Source organism: Pinus tabuliformis, chromosome 2_2, assembly GCF_031772625.1.
Source record: "Pinus tabuliformis cultivar Carrire ecotype Pingquan chromosome 2_2, CPIR1, whole genome shotgun sequence".
Classification (NCBI taxonomy): domain Eukaryota; kingdom Viridiplantae; phylum Streptophyta; class Pinopsida; order Pinales; family Pinaceae; genus Pinus; species Pinus tabuliformis.
The window spans coordinates 318,900,557-318,919,299 of record NC_142300.1 but is presented as its reverse complement, the minus strand read 5'-3'; the positions used below and the strand labels follow the sequence as shown (position 1 = coordinate 318,919,299).

Below are 18,743 nucleotides of genomic sequence, written 5' to 3'. Positions count from 1 at the left end.
CTTTCACAGGAAAAGGGGATTATTCATTAAAACTCATTTATTCACCAAAGATATGTCAATGCGAACTAAGCAATGATAGCATTAACACGCAAGGATTATAGCATAAGAGTATTTTTATAACCGAGCAAAACCAAAGTAAAAATCCGCTCAACAAAGAACAACAGCGGTACAGTTACAAACCCTAAGTCTGCTTCATGCATAAGGGACTTTAAACGAAAATAACCTGATACAACAGTGAAGATGCCAGAGGGCTGTAAAATGTTCATAACTGTATCGACAGTAAAAATAATCATTAAAATATATCAATACACTGTGTAAGGGAACGAGCCCGAAATGTTCATGACTGTATCCGCGCGTGCAGGCCAGATCTGGGTCATGCAAACCGTCAAGAATCCAAGGTCTGCCGCTAGGCGGCTACTTGTATACATATATTTACAAAGCAAAAAGAGAACAGGTGGGTATAATCAACCCAAGAAACCTTTACAGTCATTAACTTGTAACATGATAGACACATTCACAACTTAAATTAAGCCGCGGCCAACTGTGGAGGGTTCTTAACAAAGAAGCCGAAAGCGGATGGAAAACCTCAGTGAAAACCTGATCTGCATGAGACCATACCAGGTTTACATGACTGTAAACCTGAAATTCTCCAAACAAATAAACTCTGAAACGCCGAGGATCCTTACCTGGGGTGTTAGGAGATTGTTGCAGCACAAGTCGATATGGAGATCGCCCGGAGCACAGCCAAACAACTGTATGAAACTTGACAGAAAATGTAAATGGCGGTAAGAAAACTCAGAGATAGCTAACCATTAAAGCAAACATAAGTCGAGGAACGAAAAGACACCATGATTACCTGTAAGGTTCATAGCAACGAAACCCAGCTCCGGAGCACTGCAGGTTGCAGCAATGAATGGTTGGAAGACGAACTTGAGCAGAAGCAGTGATCGAGCCGCATTAGCCGCGGACATCAAATGATCTAACACGGTGAATGGCCACATAAATACCACCGATAAACCCTGATAGAATTTCCGCCCTCCGATCTCCAGAAAAGATCTAGACCGTCGAAGTATGGCGGGAGTTGTTGGCGGAAAAATCAATGTTGGCTTCTCCAAGGTGTCACATGGCTGGAGTAACCAGGCCATGCCACCTGCCCTGGAAGGACGGTTCACAGTAAAGGCTGGAAAGAGCTGTCACCAGTTGAGTGCTGTGGCGGGACCATGGAAGGCCACGCCCATTAATACAAAACGTTCAAACATCTACGGCAGCTATAACATATAATCAATACATAAACCAAACCCCAATGCTGACAGGGAGAAGCCGCGTGGTAAGTTACAACTGAGACCCGAAGTTAAACACAGTCAATGACATATGTGGACAAGGATTATATATGTTAATGTAAGGGCGTGCCAACTGTGTAATGATAAGGTATAAGATGCGTAGGTAAGACGGAATTATTAATATGATGAACCTTGAACTTAATGGTTATAATGTTTGTGCGTGTATTTTTTTTAAAAAATTGTATGTACATTTAAGTGGGTGTGACACCATACCAACTTTTTGAAGAAAGGTGTCTAGAACTAAGTATTCTTAGTGGGTTGCCATATATGTGTAGATTTCGCTATTCAATCACAACCAAATCTAATGCAACCATATTAATATTTTATTTTCCAAATAATTAAATTAGAGAGAGAGAGTAGGGAGTTGAGTCTGCATCCGCGGCGTACTAGAATGAGAGATAGTTTTTATCTAGAGAGTCAATTCCCATCCTCATGAAATTTGAATTTAAAAGATTATAGATCATGCAAATTAATTATTTGGGGGAAGGAGTATTCCAAGAATGTGGGATAGTTTTTATTAAGAGCATCGATTCCCATCTTCATGATATTTGTATTAAAAATATTATACAAATTAATTTAAAATATCATACAAATTAATTGTTTTTTTTTGGGGTATTCCGATATCATGAATTTAAAAGATTAGAATTTATACATTTATTTTTTTGGTTGAGTATTCCCATTATATTTATGGCTTGATTATTAAATCTAGTTTATTTAAAGGCCAGATCTACCGTTCATGCATCTACCCAAGAATCATCATTATCTTTATAAATTTCTCATTTTTAAATCATCGCAGAAGGCTGAAACATGACCTTGATGCAAAATTTGAAGGATCAACAAGGACAATTATTACAGTTTTGTGAGCGGTGTGTACTATTTAAAGACCAAGAACCCGAACAAGAAAGTATATAATGAAAATGTCCACAACAGCGATCAAAATTCAGACATGGAGATGCCATTCAAACAAATAATTTAAAGTAATCACAAAGTGCTCTCACAACCACACAGCTCTCTAGCAGGGATGAGTTTCAGTTATAACATGTGTGTCGCATCAAATCATCCAATGGGAGGATTGTGAAGCATGCAATTTCATCACATCACATCCTCAAGCGAAATGGATGGCCGGTGGGTTGAATTCAATGATAAAGGCCAGAATTTGTGACGGTGGACTGATGCATACAGCAAATAAAAATAAATACAAATGAGATATGATTAGTAAGCGTTACCCGGTATAAGCTCATGATTAGTTAGGGTTAAAACATGGCCAAAATGAAAACAAACTCTATGGTATTTTAGATTTTGGTTTCTATTGAATTGGATTATAAATAGTTTTTATTATATTTAAAATTAATTTTATATATATATATATATATATATATATATATATATATATATATATATCATTTTTTATTATTTAAAATAAAAACAATAAATTTTAATGTTTATAATTTAATGGTATATATTAAAAAAAATGTAAAAATCAATTTAACATTATAACTTTTATAATAGTTTGAATAATAAATTATTATTATTATAAGAACTAGTATTCATATTAGAATTAGTTAGTTCACTATTTTTTAATGCATCTGTTCACTATTTTTCGTGATAAAATTATTATGTCTATTAAAAAAATTGATTAAAAATAATTAATAAAATTTGATGACTAAAATATTATCAACCAATTTAATTATAATTTGATATAATAATTACCATATTATTCTAATAGAACATTAACACAATTTATAAGTATCCATTAAAAAAATATTTAAAGATAAAATTATACTAGTATAAATATTATCATACAAACTTTAATTTAAAATACTAATTAGTAATTTTGTTTGGCTAAAATATCATATTTTATTATATTATTTTAATCACAAAATCATATTTTATTATATTATTTTAAGAGGCTGAAAACACTTTATAGTCACAAGAGAGAATATTATATAAAACTCATGTCATTTTAAAATTTATTTTTTTAACAATCTAAACGAATTCTAAAATAGAAATTATAATATTAATTATTCGATTATTATTAATATTAATAATAATATTATTCTTATTACTTTATTACTAATTCTGGTTATTATTATAGTGATTATTATTTTACAATAATTATCAACCGTTCCTCATCTTCAAATAATCTGTCCTTTCTCTCTAACCATAAGAATAATGTTTACTTTGTATTAACGTTAGCATTGATTTTAATATTATTAATGTTAATAAATTTATTTTTAATAATAATATTAATAAAAATATTATTTCTATAATATTATTGATTTTTTAAGGTTTTTAATTAGAATATTTGAAATATTATAACTAATTTACAAAAATTATTTTTTTTTATAATAATATTATCACCAATAACATTCTTTTAATTTAATATTAAATATCTACCCAATGGGATAGAATACTAATAAAATTCAACAATATTAGGTGGTGTACGCTACCACAAGAAGAGATCTAATCATCCATAAAATTGGTGTCGTGGCAAAGGGCACACATGTAGGCACGTGGCAACAATTGGGAAGCCTAGTGTGGTTATTCAATGCTCATGCAAACAAACATAATGTTCTTGATGGTTTTGGAACCTAGTAACATGCTTTGGTTTTCTACTGAGGATGTGAGTCTCATTGTTCTAGCTAGATTGAGAGCTTCACGAGTTAGATGTCAATGGTGGAAACTACATATAAAGAATTCACAATTTTTGGTTTTGGTCATGGCTCTTTGGATTATCCTAGGCTCTCTGTAGAGTGGTAAGAACTCTTGGGAGAGACTTGTTTGGGAGTTGATTGTCAACCTGCCTTACGTATAATCTCCAGATCTAGAAGAGTCTATAGGTACCTGCACTGTTCTTTTTTATTAGTGTGTTATTCTCTGGATGACAAACACCAAGTTCAAGTTTGTATGTCTGGTTGTGTGGCTCTGTTTCTAGTTTATTATTCTAAGCTAGGTTTTTCATGTGGGTGTCTCTGCTTGCTATGAATTAGGGGTGGAAGTTGACTTCTTGGTTCCATGGGAAGAGGCATGCACCCATTAGCAGTGTGAGGATTTGTGGATCTGCTGTATTTGGTGGGAGTGGGATCCAAGCATAAGTTGGTGAGCTGTCTTTCTTAAGGTGAGTGGGGGGTTTCTTTGTGGTTGCAACTTTCATTCTCCTCCCCCTAGTTTGTGGACATCCTTTGTCCAACCCTTAATACTTGCTAGAAGGAAGTGAGCACTTGAATTATGGATTGGAAGCCAGAGTGGTTCAGGTTTCTTTGGCTATGTTTATTTTACTTTCTTTTATGAGCGAATTCTTTATCTATAGTCTCTTGTGGCATAGGTGGTCGACTAGTTGGGTGAGTAGTGTCGCGGAGGGGTGATTCTTCATATTTGGTCTCGATGTGCTTTGGTTGTAGTCAGAAAATTTATTTGCCTCGTGGGGGAAGTGGTATCTGGTACTTTCCTCGATGGTGAAAATGGTTCATTTGATTATGCCTCCTCATGGAGAAAAAGGCGAGGCTCAAGGAATCATCATTACAGTTTTTGAGGTTCAGGGATGTTAGTGGGTAAGAGTTCTTCCCCTCAAGCTACGATTCAGCACAGTTGAGCAATGTCGAGGAGCACTTCTCCTCAGCTAAAAGGTGGGTCATCGAGTGGGCCCAATTATCTAGAAATGTTAATGTCTGCAATTTAAATGTTGAAGGGTAGTCTTGAACATTTTGTTCATGGACGAGAGGAGGATCAAGGGGAAATCATAAAAATTCTTGGAAGCTTGCATCATACCCAATGGAAAATATTTGATAAAATGTTGAGCATCAGGCAGAGGCAAAGTTGTATCTTGGAAAATATTGAACCTCATGATGCTAGAATGGCCCATATAGAGGACCATGTCCATTGTGGTTTTCTTCCCTTTTCATGGCATTGGTTTGAGTCATCTTGCTCCAATGGTTTCAAGTGACTATTTATGCCAGTCATAGTCTTGTTTATTTTGGGATCATATTGGCATAGTTGGCCTACAAATATTTGGAGTTATTTTATTTTTTGGTATGGTATGTATGTTTATGAGTCTCTTCATACAAGCTAAAAAATCTAGTAGGAGTGAGGCTAGTAGGGATTTGGAGAAGATTGATGTAAAATTTAACTTTATAAGTTAATAGAAGATTTTGATTCAACGAAAAAAAATAAAAAAAATGATATTCAATATCATTAATAAATAATACTTGAAAACATTATTATTATTAATTATTACTATTAGTTTCACACTTGACCTATGACATGAGTAGCCATGACCCAAAGACATCGAATCCATTAAAAACACTCGAGAATCACACCCAACCTATACCACACCATACCTTAGAATGGCTAGAGTAATTCCCAAAGTGTTTCGAATCAGTGAACTTTACAGCACAAATTTCCTTAACAGAACAAATTGTCTCCATATGCTCTATAGCCCATGTGATTACTATTATGAATATCATTAATATTACCCTCTCAATAATAATAATATTATACCTTATTTTTATGTCACATAATAAACTTTCTCTTTTGATATTATTTTCCTAATGTTTCTCTCCTAGCACTACCAATATTTATAGGTTAGAACTCTCTTCATCTTCACGTATGTTTTTTTTGCTTATTTCCCTTGATGGTTAGGATGTGTTCACCTAAAACATTGAATGTTTCTACTCTTTATCACATAGTTTTTTTAGAAACCATTTTTCTCAATATAACATTAAATTTGAAAAAATTATATTACAAGGATTTCATCGACATTAATTATTTTGTAATTGATTTTTATATGTATGTGCTTGAGGATTATGTAAACTACAAGTTAATAAAATGAGTTTTTATGGTGCTTAAGGTAAATTCTTTAACACATTTAAACATGAATTTAACTCATAAATTGCAGAAAATAACAGAGAATAAAACCATAACAGTAACCACAAAACAACAAGTGATGAAAGAGTTAACCCCTCCTGGGCTAGATCTCCTGGTCCAGCTTCCAATGCTTGGCCCTCTTTTATTATGTTCATAAAAATAGTGATTAAATAAAGCCATAGTGCTCAAATGGCTTCAATACTAGCTCCAATAGTGTCAGAGCTATTAAAAACCCCTGTCTAGCCTCTTTCTGCTCCTAAAAAGACCAAATACTGAGAAAGTTATGAGCTTCCCAAGTTTTGTTGCTAGTCGACCTACAAATTTGCCACATCTAGCCAAAAGTCCTACAAATCCACCCCTTTTTCCACTAATTAGGTGACAAATTGGTGAACCTCTAGCGCAAATTGTGGGATGATGAAATTTTCCTCGATCCCCTTGTGTGTCGGTGGTCACATGGGTGCCCCACATGCTCGGGGGCTGGTACTGACACTGTTTGAGGATGGGACAAGAATCTAAGAGGGGAGTGGTTGAAGAGGATTAACATTCTTTGAGGACTCAGATATGGAGAACCAAGATAAGAATAGTCCTAAACGGACATAACTTATGGACATCGGATGGGGTATGTACCTTAGAGAGGTAGTGTAGTGTTTCACATAAAGCCTCAGAGTATAATTCTCTTGATTAAAGTGGAGATCGTCTAGTTAGGCCTCAGAGACAATGTTGGTCATGATGATTATGTTTACAATATGGCTTATCAATATGACTCTCATTAAGAATTCTTTAGTTTGAGAGGTGATGTTTTACTGGTTCTACAATTATGAATAACTCCCTAGTTAAGAAGGAGTGTTGTGAAATGTAACTAGTTTTGATTTTCATAATTGTTGTACTCATTTCAATATGTACCATTTATAATGAACAAGAAAAGGAAAGACATTTTTTTTTAATTTTTAAAGCATGTGTTTCATGTGCATTATTTATGGTCTTTTAGGTAAAAGCATATTATTCATTCTTCTAGGACTTTTAGGTATTAGGGTTTATTGTCATGAGTCAAAGGAGTCAACATCATGTTTAAAAGACCCTTACGGGAAATTTGTAAACGTAAAAAGAATTATTTTTTAGTATAGAATGTTTTGGAATCTCCAAGACTACAATTCAACCCTGGGATCCTCAACTCATCTTAAATAAGGGAATTCAACCCCTTAAGAAGGTTATATAAAAAGAAGTTCAACTTCATTTGGAGACACATTAACTAACAAATTCAATCTACAAGAAAGAGTTCAATCTATAGCTGGGTAACGGAAAGAAGGAGAGTGAAGGTCAAGAAGAAGGAATCAGGATGAGATTTATTGGTTTTTGGGCTCTATCTCTCTCACACATGTGAAATTATAGGGTTTTTGGGCTGCAAGATGAGATAAAAGTTGCAAGTTTGAGTTGTAGTAAGGCAAAGTGAAGAAAGTTGTAGACGGGGGGAAGAAAACTCTGTCTAGACCTTGCTGACCTTAGGAAGAGTTATATTTCTCTTGGAATGTTCTAGAAGGAGGTTTTATTAGAATTTATTCAAGAGGTTCAAGGCCAAATTTGCAGGTTGAACTTGCAGGTTGAGCAACAGTGTTTTAGATGGCAGGTCGAGGTTGAAGTGTGTAGCAATTTGGTGCAGATTCAAGGACTTAATGAAAGTATTGATTTTGTACTGCAAGAAGGAGTTGGTCTAGGGATTGGGTATTTGTATCTCATTTGAAGCTAATTCTAAGAATATAAGAGTTTTCTAGTTTTCCCCTTAGAGGGGATTTTCCCTAGCTGAGAGCCTGGATCTATGTCCTCTTTTGTTGTTATTGCTTCTTGATATTTTTTAATGAAAAGATCTAAGTAAAAGAACATATAATAAGAATAACTAATATTCACAAGAAATTATTAAGGTCAAAGAAAATAAGTTCAATAAGTTGCCACTTTATCATTTTCTAGCAATTTGTCATTCTCCCATTCTCCCCTTGCTTTAATTATCCAATCATGTTGGATAATAGAAAGGGCACAAAGCAATGCCTCCACATGATCATTCCTTCTTGAGAGTGCTTCTAAAACAACATTTTTCTTCTTTTTGACCCATTTTTCTTCTCTTATGAAGATAATATTTTTTCCAAGAAGTATTTATGATTATCATGATCTATTTTTACCTTAAAATGTCTTCCCATTAGAAAAGGCTACCATTGATTTATGGCATGTAGTATTTCTAACATTTCCATCTCATAAATATTTTTGTTTAAATAATTCCCTTTATTGGACAACTTTCAAAAGAAATGGGTCATCCTTCTTTCATTAAAACAACACCAATTCCATTTCATGAGGCATCACATTCCATAATGAAGGTTTTTGTGACGTCTGGTGTAGCGAAGACCAGAGCTTAGCACATTGCCTCTTTAAGATGTTCAAATGTCTTAGTTTCCTATGGAGTCCAAAAAAGTTCATTTTTATTCAGTAATGTTGTTAGAGGTGCAACTATTTTTACCATAATTTTTAACAAACTTGCAATAATATCCTATCAACTTAAGAAATCCTTGAATATTCCTTAAGTTGGTCAGGATTTTCCATTCCTTTGTGGCTTTAATTTTGTTAGGGTATACCTTAACACCCTCATGAGATACATTATGACCCAAATATTCCTTCCTATAACTAAAGAAACATTTGGAGGGTTTTGCATACATTTGTTTCTCCTCCAATTGTTTGAGCACTCTCTCAACATGTTGGAAATGATATTTGTTGGCATAATGGCTGATGTGTTGTCCTTGATGGAAACCTACTTGATAGATATGTCAACATGATGGTTATGAAAATGCTATAGGTCATTAAAACAAAGGAATATTAGTTCAAAGATAGATGAATGGAAAAGATAAAGTGTGAGAAAGTATATGCGGGTCCTATGAAGAAATATCACATGCATACATAGGTACGGTGAAGAGAAGTCACATATGGAATCAACACCATGGTATTATTAATACAAGGGGTCTTTACCATGGTATTGGACCATATTATTTGGGAGAGACAATGGATATTTAATCCCATCAAAGAATACTTACAACATAACCAAGGTATTTACCTAAGGTATTAGCTATGGAAAATAATATATAAAGAGATGGATATCAAGGTGATGGTTGTGCAAAATATGGAATGTTTATGAATAATTTGATCTAAAACATGTGTGCACCAAGGAGTAAGGAGAGGACTCAGATATGAAAGATCCAAAAGTATGGTGACATACGTGCTTGTTTGATGTACTTATTGAAAATTTCTAACAATGATAGATATGTGTTGTAACTTGAATGAAGTAATATTAAAAGTATGTAATTATGAAAGTAAGGGTTGGAGAGAGTAAAATTGTGTTTGTAGCGAAAGTTTTCATATCTATATGCAGGTTTATCTCAGGTGATTCGCATACATATGCAAATATGCTTCTGGGTAGTCGCGTATATATTTTATAAATTAGTTTTAGTATGGATAGATCTATACACAGATGTGGTGAATAGTAAGAGTGTACATGCATGCCTATGCTTTATGAAAGTTGTGTACACATGCTAGGGTTTTACAATATGGATTGTTGATGACATTTGATCAAGTCTGTTATGTTTGCTTCTATCTGTCAATGATGTCTCTATCACAATAATCAATGTTTGATAGTATTGGTTGGGTTGATTAATGATGATGCTATTGTGTAGCGATCTATATTTGGTTCAATAATATGTGATGGATTCAATATGTGATTCAGTGATTGGTTCGCTGTGACAATGATTCAGATTCAGGTCTCAGTTATTTGAGATTTGTACACTAGTCTTGTTCAAGGGAAGCACGTACATACGCGGGTATGATTTAGAAGAGTAGCATATACATTCTGACATATGTTTGATCAAGGTTTACAATGACAACATTTGGTTTCTGTCATGAACAATATATGGTCTGGTATACTTATCAGTGGTTGTGCATCGACATGATATGATATGGATTTGTTTGATCAATTTGCATTGGTTGATTGAGGTCCAGTGATTGATTTGTTTAATTGATTCTGGTTTTGGTATTATTACTTGGTATTAGGATTAATGATGGAAGTGGGTCCAGTCTGAAAATATGATGAAAGGTAGCCTACTTGTTTGATGTTTTGAGTCACGTGGATCTAATATGAAATATTATGAAACGTGGTCCACAGAGGTACTAAGGGTTGGGACCTTCAGTGAGGGAGTCAAAGATTCCTTCTATTAGTAGCTGGAGAATTTGTGTAAGGGCAAGGAGCTCCCTTCTGATAGGAGATAGTAAACAAGACCAGGGGGGTCAAATCTGCTTTCCAGTGGGTGCTCAAGAATGAGAGAAGGTTGTAGCCTTCTGCAGGTAGGTGCTTGCATACTCGTATGAGTATGTGCCACTACAATATTGTAATATGTTTTCCTTTATAATAAAAGAATAAGATAGAGATGACGACACCGGTGGTTTTCCCCCACATTGGGTTTCCACCTAAAAATACTGGTGTTCTTTGTGCGTTTCTTATGTGTTTTGTTATTTTATCTTTACTTCTTATGGTTTTTTCTTAATGAATTAATAATGAAGGAATGATGCATTGGATAAGGATGAACAATTAAAGGAATAAATGATCAATAGGTTTTCTGTATATATGCAGTTTGCAGTTACCACAGTCAAATACATACACTAGTTTCCTGAATGACAGTGGTGTACAAAAATCAGAATGAGAAATTGAAAAGTTAAAGTGAGTTTAAAACACTGACTCAACCCCCCCCCCCCCACCCACCCCCTTATAATTTTTCCCAACAATATTTTCAAGACTTCAAGTAAATTAGTATGTCATCAAAAAATACTAACACAAGTTTTCTAAGGAAGAGTTTGAAGGTGGAAGTCATCAAAACTTTAAATGTGGAAGGTGCATTAGTAAGGAAAAAAGACATGGCCAAAAATTCATAATGACCTTCATGAGTTCTGAATGCTATTTTTGGAATGTATTTTGTCATAATTCTAATTTGATGATATCTTGAATGAAGATCTAGCTTGGTGAAGTAATTTGCCCCTTGTAGTTCATCCAACAATTCATCAATGATGTGAATGGGAAATTTATCTTTAATAGTGATCTTTTTTAGCTCTCTATAATTCAGACACATAACACATGATCCATCCTTCTCATGAACCAATACTACTCGAGAAGATAAAGAACTTTGGCCAGGTTGAATTATACCCATTTCTAGCATTTCTGCAGCCATACGTTCAATTTCACTCTTTGGGGAATAGGGATATCTATAAGGTATAATGTTTGGAGGAAAACTTCTTGAAATCAAATGAATAACTTGATCATGATTGAAAATATGTGGGAGACATTTTGAGAGTCTCAAATACCTTGGAATTATTTTCAGGGACTCTTTGGAGATCTTGAGAAACGAATGGCTTAGTTGTGAACATCTAGTGAGAATAATTGTGCAATTACCCTTCATTGTTCCTTCTTCAAAAGATTTGTCTTGGAATTAGAGATGATTATCTTCCCAAGTTTCCTTTCGATACCCCTTAATTAAATTTGCTTTCCTTCGCAAAAAAATTTCAAGAAAAGTTCTCGAGAATTAAATGTTATTGTCCACGAAGATTGTACCCACTAGACTCCTAATCAACATCAACACCAAATATTCAATACATTATACTATTCAATACATAATCCTCCATGGTTAGATTATTATTATGGCAATCCCCTAAGTAATTTTTAGTTCCTCCATTTGTAACCATCACTTAACACTCTCGTGTTAGATATATAAAGAAATTCAAATCCTTGGCTCTCCTATAATGAATAAAATTATGGCTACTACCTAAATACATCAACACTATTAAATTTTTCTTCTTGTTATATACTTGCATATCAAGAGTTTGAGGAGATGTAATTCCCACCAATGCATTACAATATAGGCTCAGAATCATTTCTTCTTTTTCAACTTAGAGGGTTGGTTCTTGATGTATATCTTCTTCTTTTAAAGTTTCTTGTTCCTTTTCTTCCTCCTCTTCACAATCTATGTAAAATGATTTTTTCTAAGCACACTTATGGCCTTTAGTGTATTTTCTATCACAACTATAAAAATCCTTTTTTTCTCTTTTTTCCTCCAGTTTTTTTGGCGTCAACCTTATAGCTCATGGAAGTCTAGGAGCAACAACACTTCCATATTTATAGTTGTGAGTGGTAGACCTCCTTGTTTCCATAATTTTTATTTCAAGCTTTAGTGCCACCCTAAATGCATTCTTCAATGACTTAGGTTCCCAAAGGAAAACCTCATGTTGGATGTTATCATTTAAAGTACCTATGAATACATTAGTTATATGCTCCTATGGAATATTAGTGACCTTGATATTCAATCATTGGAATTCCTCAATGTGCTCCCCAATTGAACCCCTTTTTTTGAGATTTGTCAATTGGCTATAGTCTACATTTCACTTTGTATCCTCATAATGTGCTTGCAATTCCTCCATAAAAAATATCTAAGTGACAAGTGATTATAGAGAGTAAAACAATCAATACCACATAAAATAATTGGGTTCTAAATATAAATATGTAATGCGTACCTTTTGTATGTGTTGCATATTGTGTAGATCGAGGAACTTCTTCATCTGTGGTATCCATGTTGTGAGATACTTTCCATAAAAAGTATTCATATCGATCTTTGGAATATGGTTTTCCTCGCATACAAATTCAGAGTCTCTAAACTAATGATTCAAATTCCTTTTTTTCTCATCATGAGTTTTAGGGAATACCTTACTACCTTTAGGAAGCATTTCTTGTAGCAACTTTGTCAAAATTTCCTTCATGCCTTCCATTTTTGCTTTTAAACCATCATTCAAATCTTCCATGTCTACTTTTAAAATGTGAATGTCCCATTTACTTTTTTCTTCTAAACTATCCATCTTAAAATTCATCACTCCTAATTAATTTTTGGTTTCACTTTGTGAGAGAATAAATCATTGCACTTGGTCCTGCAATTTTGATATATCAAGTTGTGTTTCTTCTTCTTCATGTGTCATAGCAGAACTTTATGAGGGAGTAATGTGTGTATAATTTTTTTTTTGGGAGGCATTTTGGAATGAATTACTGATATCTATGCTTCATTATTCTCTTTGAATCACCTCAAACTTATTTTTAAAACAAATTTTATTTAAATTTAAAAATACACACCTTTTAAGAGCTTAATTTTGAGCTTGTTCATAAGTCTAACCATGAAACTATTGTATATTTGTTATTTTAGCCTCCGAGTGTCATTATTTAAACCTTTGGCCATGAAAATCATCCGTGAAAGCCTAAAGCCTATTAAATTTCATTCATTTTTTTACAAAATTTAAATATGATGCTCGAAGATAAAGTTATGATGATTTCCCCCTACCAACTATTTTAAACTGAATTCTGGAGCATGCATAAACACTAACTTCCTTGGAACATATCTCCAAAAATTTAGTGAGTCAAGGTCTGAACTTGTAACTATATGCTCATAAATATTTTTCCTTCACGTGGTATCAATTTCAAGGACTAAACGTTGACCAAAAAATAGTTATAGTGAAAATTCTATGATTACCCATTTGAAGTAGAAACACCCTAGGATCAAGAGATCTAATACCAAATTCCAGGTATCTAGATCAAAATAACATAGAAACATAAGAAAATATAGATAAATTGCTTTATAACATGCCACCTTGAGGGGACAACCTCCATTTACATCACATAAATGAATAATTATTCAATGATTCAAATGACAAAACCTCCTTGGTATATATAGGATCCTAAAGGGTCAAAATACAATTAGGGCTTACATAACAATAATAATGTAAGAGCACAACAATAAAAATAATGGGATTCTATAGGGCACAACACTAACAATATGGGGGATAATCGGTCCAAACTTAAACATGAACACAAAAAATTACATATATAACCATAAATATAGAGATGCATCAGAAATAACACTTCATTTCATTAATATCAAATATTGAAATATGCTTACAAACAGAATGGAAATACGACTAGCTTAGGTGATGGTAGCTTATCTATGAGAAGAGATGTGACGACTACATGCCTATGAACTGTGTTAAAATGAGGCTCAAGAGCCTATTTATTATTGAAAAACATGAGCAAACCCTAAACAAAAAATACGCCAACCCCAGGAGATGTAACGCCAAGAGCTTGTGGGCCCTGTTAGGGTTAGCTGAGCAACCAACTTCCTGGGGTCATAACTTGCTCATATTATCTTCATTTGGTGTGTACGGTACCTTGTTAGAAAGGTCTCTCTGATTACTATAGGATTCTCTATAGGCCCCTACCTACTATTACTATGGACCTACAACCGACTTCAAAAAAGCTTCGTTTAGGGGGTCAGAACTTCTCCAGTAGTTCAGGACCCGAAAAATGCAAAAAATGGTAAATGCTGAAAGAAACAAGGAAACAACTGAAAATAACTAGAGGTATGGGTGGACTAGGTGGGTGGCCACCAATATGCACCTAGATCATTCCTCCCCTATTAGGAAGCAATGGTCCCCATTGCGTGAAGAGCCTCCATAAGGTGAGGAAATTTCTATTGAACCTCGTCCTTGGTGAGCCACTTACCTTGGTGGAGGCGTTAGCCAACTTAGGACAACCTGATATAGTCAGATCTTCTACAGATGAATGTTTTTGACCTATGTGTCCATAATTTGATCAGTTATGTCATGATCCATGTAGTTTGGGTTTAACTCTATTGATGTGAGTTGTTCTGCAATGTCTGATGCGTCTAGTAATGGTGAGAAGTATGGCTGACAACGGTCCACATTGATCACTAGGTGCAGGCCAAGGAATGGGGGAATGTTGTGCTCAATATCATTGTCTCTCATAGCCTTTCTAATGGTGTAAGGACCATATTAGAGTGGTTTGAACTTCTGATGGGCTCCGATAAGGCATTATTTCTACAAATGCAACCAAACTTTGTCACTGACCTAAACCTTGTGTGGAACCTGATGTTGATCATGCCGCTACTTGAACCTGGCATTTGACTTCTCCAAGATGTCGTGAACCTAGTAGCGGATGTGTTGGACACGTTCAAAAAATCTAGTCATTTTATCAGCCTCAGATAATACATGTGTGGATTTTCTCTGTGTAGTCACATAAGGCATGATAGAATCAATCAAATAGAATGGTTGAAATCCTAGACCCACTTAAAGGGATTGTGATGAGTTGAGCTACGGAGGGCTCTATTGTAACTATGTTACACATATGGAAGATTCTCATCCCAAGTTTGAGGGTGCTTGGAGTTGTATATGTGGAGTATGTGAACTATCATCCTATTGACGACCTCCATTTGGCCATCAGTTTGGGGATGGAAGGAAGTCGACTAGGTGAGCTTAGTGTTCAAATAGTGTCTAGAGGCTTGACAATAATGTGCTCAAGAACATAGTATCCAAATCTGATATGATGGTCTGTGGGATCCCAAAATTTACCCATACTCATTGAAAGAAGAGTTTGGAAGTGTCCTCTATGATGATACTCTTCTTGCAAGCCACCAATATTGCCATCTTAGAAAATCTGTCCATGACCAAAAATACAAAATCATTGCCATGCTTGGTAGAAGGGAGGCCAGGCATATAGTCCATGTAGATGGATTCCCATGGCTAGCTGGGAGTATGTAGAGGAGTTCACAAGCTTTTCTTCTCGATGGTTGGTTTGACGATGGTGTAGGCAGTGCAGGATTTGATATATTTCCCATCATAGAGTTAGAATTTGGGAGAATAAAAGTAATTTTGTAGTACAACTACAATTTTCTCCACACCAAAGTGTTTGGCGAGCTGATTGTAGTGTGCCTCCCAAATAAGCTTGGTACACTCACTTGAAGGAACACAAAGGTGGCCCATGTAGCATATTAATGCATCCTGGAGGTGGAAATTAGGAACTTACTTTCCATGTACTAGCATTTGGTATGTGGAGGTGAATTCTAGATCCATTTTGTATATTTTTGGCCATCCAGAGGTCACATGACCACAAGATTTGAGAGCAATAGTCAGTGCTGCAACTAGGAGCCGATTGTGGTAGCCTGCAACATGATTGGTGCTGCCCTTTTTGTATTTCATGTTCAAGTGGAATTGTTGCATATATGTAGACGAATTCTAATGGCGATCGTTTTGCAACTTTGCCTGTGTCCATGTACACTAAAGAGGTCGGTGGCCAATGTGGATGACTATCTCCTTCCTCAGAATGTAGTGATTCCACTATCAACAAGCCTGCACCATGGAATACATCTCTTTATCATAGGTGGTGTACTTCTGAATTGTATCAGAAAGTGTCTCACTATGATAGGCCACTAGATGCCTGTGTTGAGTGAAGACTGCACCAATAGCATAGTCTGAGGTGTCTGTCTCGATATCAAATGGTTGTTGCAGGTCTGGCAGTGTGAGTACCGGTGTAGAGAAAAGGCGGTGCTTCAACTCAACAAATGCCTTCTATTCGGACTCAGACCAGGAAATTTTTTCTTTCAACTCACCCTTAGTAATCTAAATCAAAGGCAAAGTAATATGGGATAATCCCAACATGAACCTATAATAAAACTTTGCAAGGCCCAAAAAGCTGCAAAGCTCCATTACAATGGTCGGGGATAGCTAGTCCCAAATGACTTGGATCTTAGTTTGGTCCACATGCACGCCACACTCATGTATGTTGTACTGAAGTATTAGACATGGCTCATGCAAAAGGTGCATTTCTCCAAGTTTGCATACAGTTTTTGTTGCTGAAGGGTTTGAAGGACTTGCCAAATTTGTTGCAAGTGTTCTTCCCAACTCTTACTGAAGATGAGGATGTCTTCCAGATAATCCACCATGAAAAATTTGTTCAAGGGCCGCAAGATGTAATCCATTAGCCTCATAAAAGTAGCAAGGGAATTTTTCAACCTGAAGGGCATAACCAACTATTCGAAAAGGAATTCCTTTTATTTAAAGGTGGTCTTCCATACATCTGTGGGTTGTATTGGAACCTGGTGATAACAAAACTTCAGATTGATGTTACTAAATTACTTGGCCTCCTTGAATTGGTCTAACAGGTCATCAATCTGTGGGATTGGATACTTGTTAATGACAGTGATTTTGTTTAATGCTTGATAATCAATGCAAAGCCTCCAAGTCCCATCCTTCTTTTGTACAAGTACAATCAGGCTCCCACAAGGCAAGGAACTTGGTCAGATGTTCCCTTTTTGTAGAAACTCCTGGAATTTTTGCTTGATCTCTTCATTTTATAGAATGGAGCGATGATATATTGGCCTGTTGGGTAGAGGTGCTCTGGGATTCATATTGATCGAATTCTGGACCTGACAATGCAAGGGTACCCCTGTGGGTGAGGAGAAGATGTCCCTGTATTCTTCCACGATCGTATCCACTTGCTTCTTCTTCTTGAAGGAACCCTTCCCAGGGGCCACGAATGTGGCTACGACCTTCCCCTTAGTTTGAGAGAGGATAAAAAAGAAAAAAAATTCCTAGTATGGTAGATGAACTTACTGCATTTCTTAGCAGTGATCAAGGAGATGGCAGTAGATGGGGCTACCTCTAGTATCCTGTATTTAATGCTACCCAAAGAAATAATAACAAAATGAGGTCTAGACTCATATATAGCATGTTGCTTCCATAAGTATGGTTTTCCTAATAATACATCACAGATTTGAAGAGGAGCAACATCACACAATACCTCATTCGTGAAGGGCTTGATGCGATAGAGAAGGTGGGACTACTAGCTAACGAAAAGATCTCGTCCTTGGTGAAGCCACCTGATGGTGTACTGTTGTGGATGTGTTGTAGTCGGTAGGCGAAACCGCTTCATGACCTCTGCTGAAATGAGGTTTTTTTTACTCCTATTGTCAATAATGAACTGTAGCAGAGAACCCTTTACCCACATCTGTGAGCGGAATAGGCCTTCCCCCTCTTCTGGATCTTTAGGCTCGATCTTCTGGATCATGGTGGTGGCCACAATGGTGTTAAGCTTTGTGTCAATGATCTGATTTCATTTTTCATTCCCCTTGTCAGGTTTTGAATTAGAGTCAGAACATGCATCTAGCTCGGAAGCCTTCGGCTCAGCCACTAGTGACTACCTGGCCCGACACTCACTTATGTTGTGAGTGGAGCTCTTATCTAAATTACACCACTTTTTGATGTGATTCTTTATCTTCATGGTGTTTTTCTTTTCTTGCGGCTTCGGTGGGTTACCTTGGGTTTCCCCACCTTGGCTTTGCCCTTTGTTCTATATTTTGGGGGCACCTTTCCCTTGCTTCAAATTCAAACATCCAAAGTCTCGCTTTTTCTATTTAAACTTCTATGCAATCTTGATAGTGTATCGCTACATCATGCCAAGTGAGGAGATGTCTAGGATCTCCATCTCATCTTGGATGTACTTATGTAGGAAGCCACGGTACTTGAGTACCAAATGTTTCTCAAATCCTTGATACCAAAATTCATAAGAAGGTTATGGAAAAAATTGGTAAACGCTGACATGTCCTAGTCTCTTCCTTGTCGCCGCGCGGTCCACTT

At 35.5% G+C, this 18,743-nt stretch overlaps 1 protein-coding gene across 1 annotated transcript; it reads right to left on the bottom strand.

Moving 5' to 3' along the window:
* Nucleotides 1-256: 256 nt before the first annotated feature.
* Nucleotides 257-1,145, bottom strand: LOC149192568 (uncharacterized). The gene is made up of 3 exons (XM_089406987.1): nucleotides 857-1,145; nucleotides 687-752; nucleotides 257-602 (listed from the first exon to the last, which is right to left on the bottom strand). The coding sequence occupies exons 1-3, from the start codon at nucleotides 1,143-1,145 to the stop codon at nucleotides 490-492; spliced, it is 468 nt and encodes a 155-aa protein (XP_089263113.1). The 3' UTR covers nucleotides 257-489.
* Nucleotides 1,146-18,743: the final 17,598 nt, after the last annotated feature.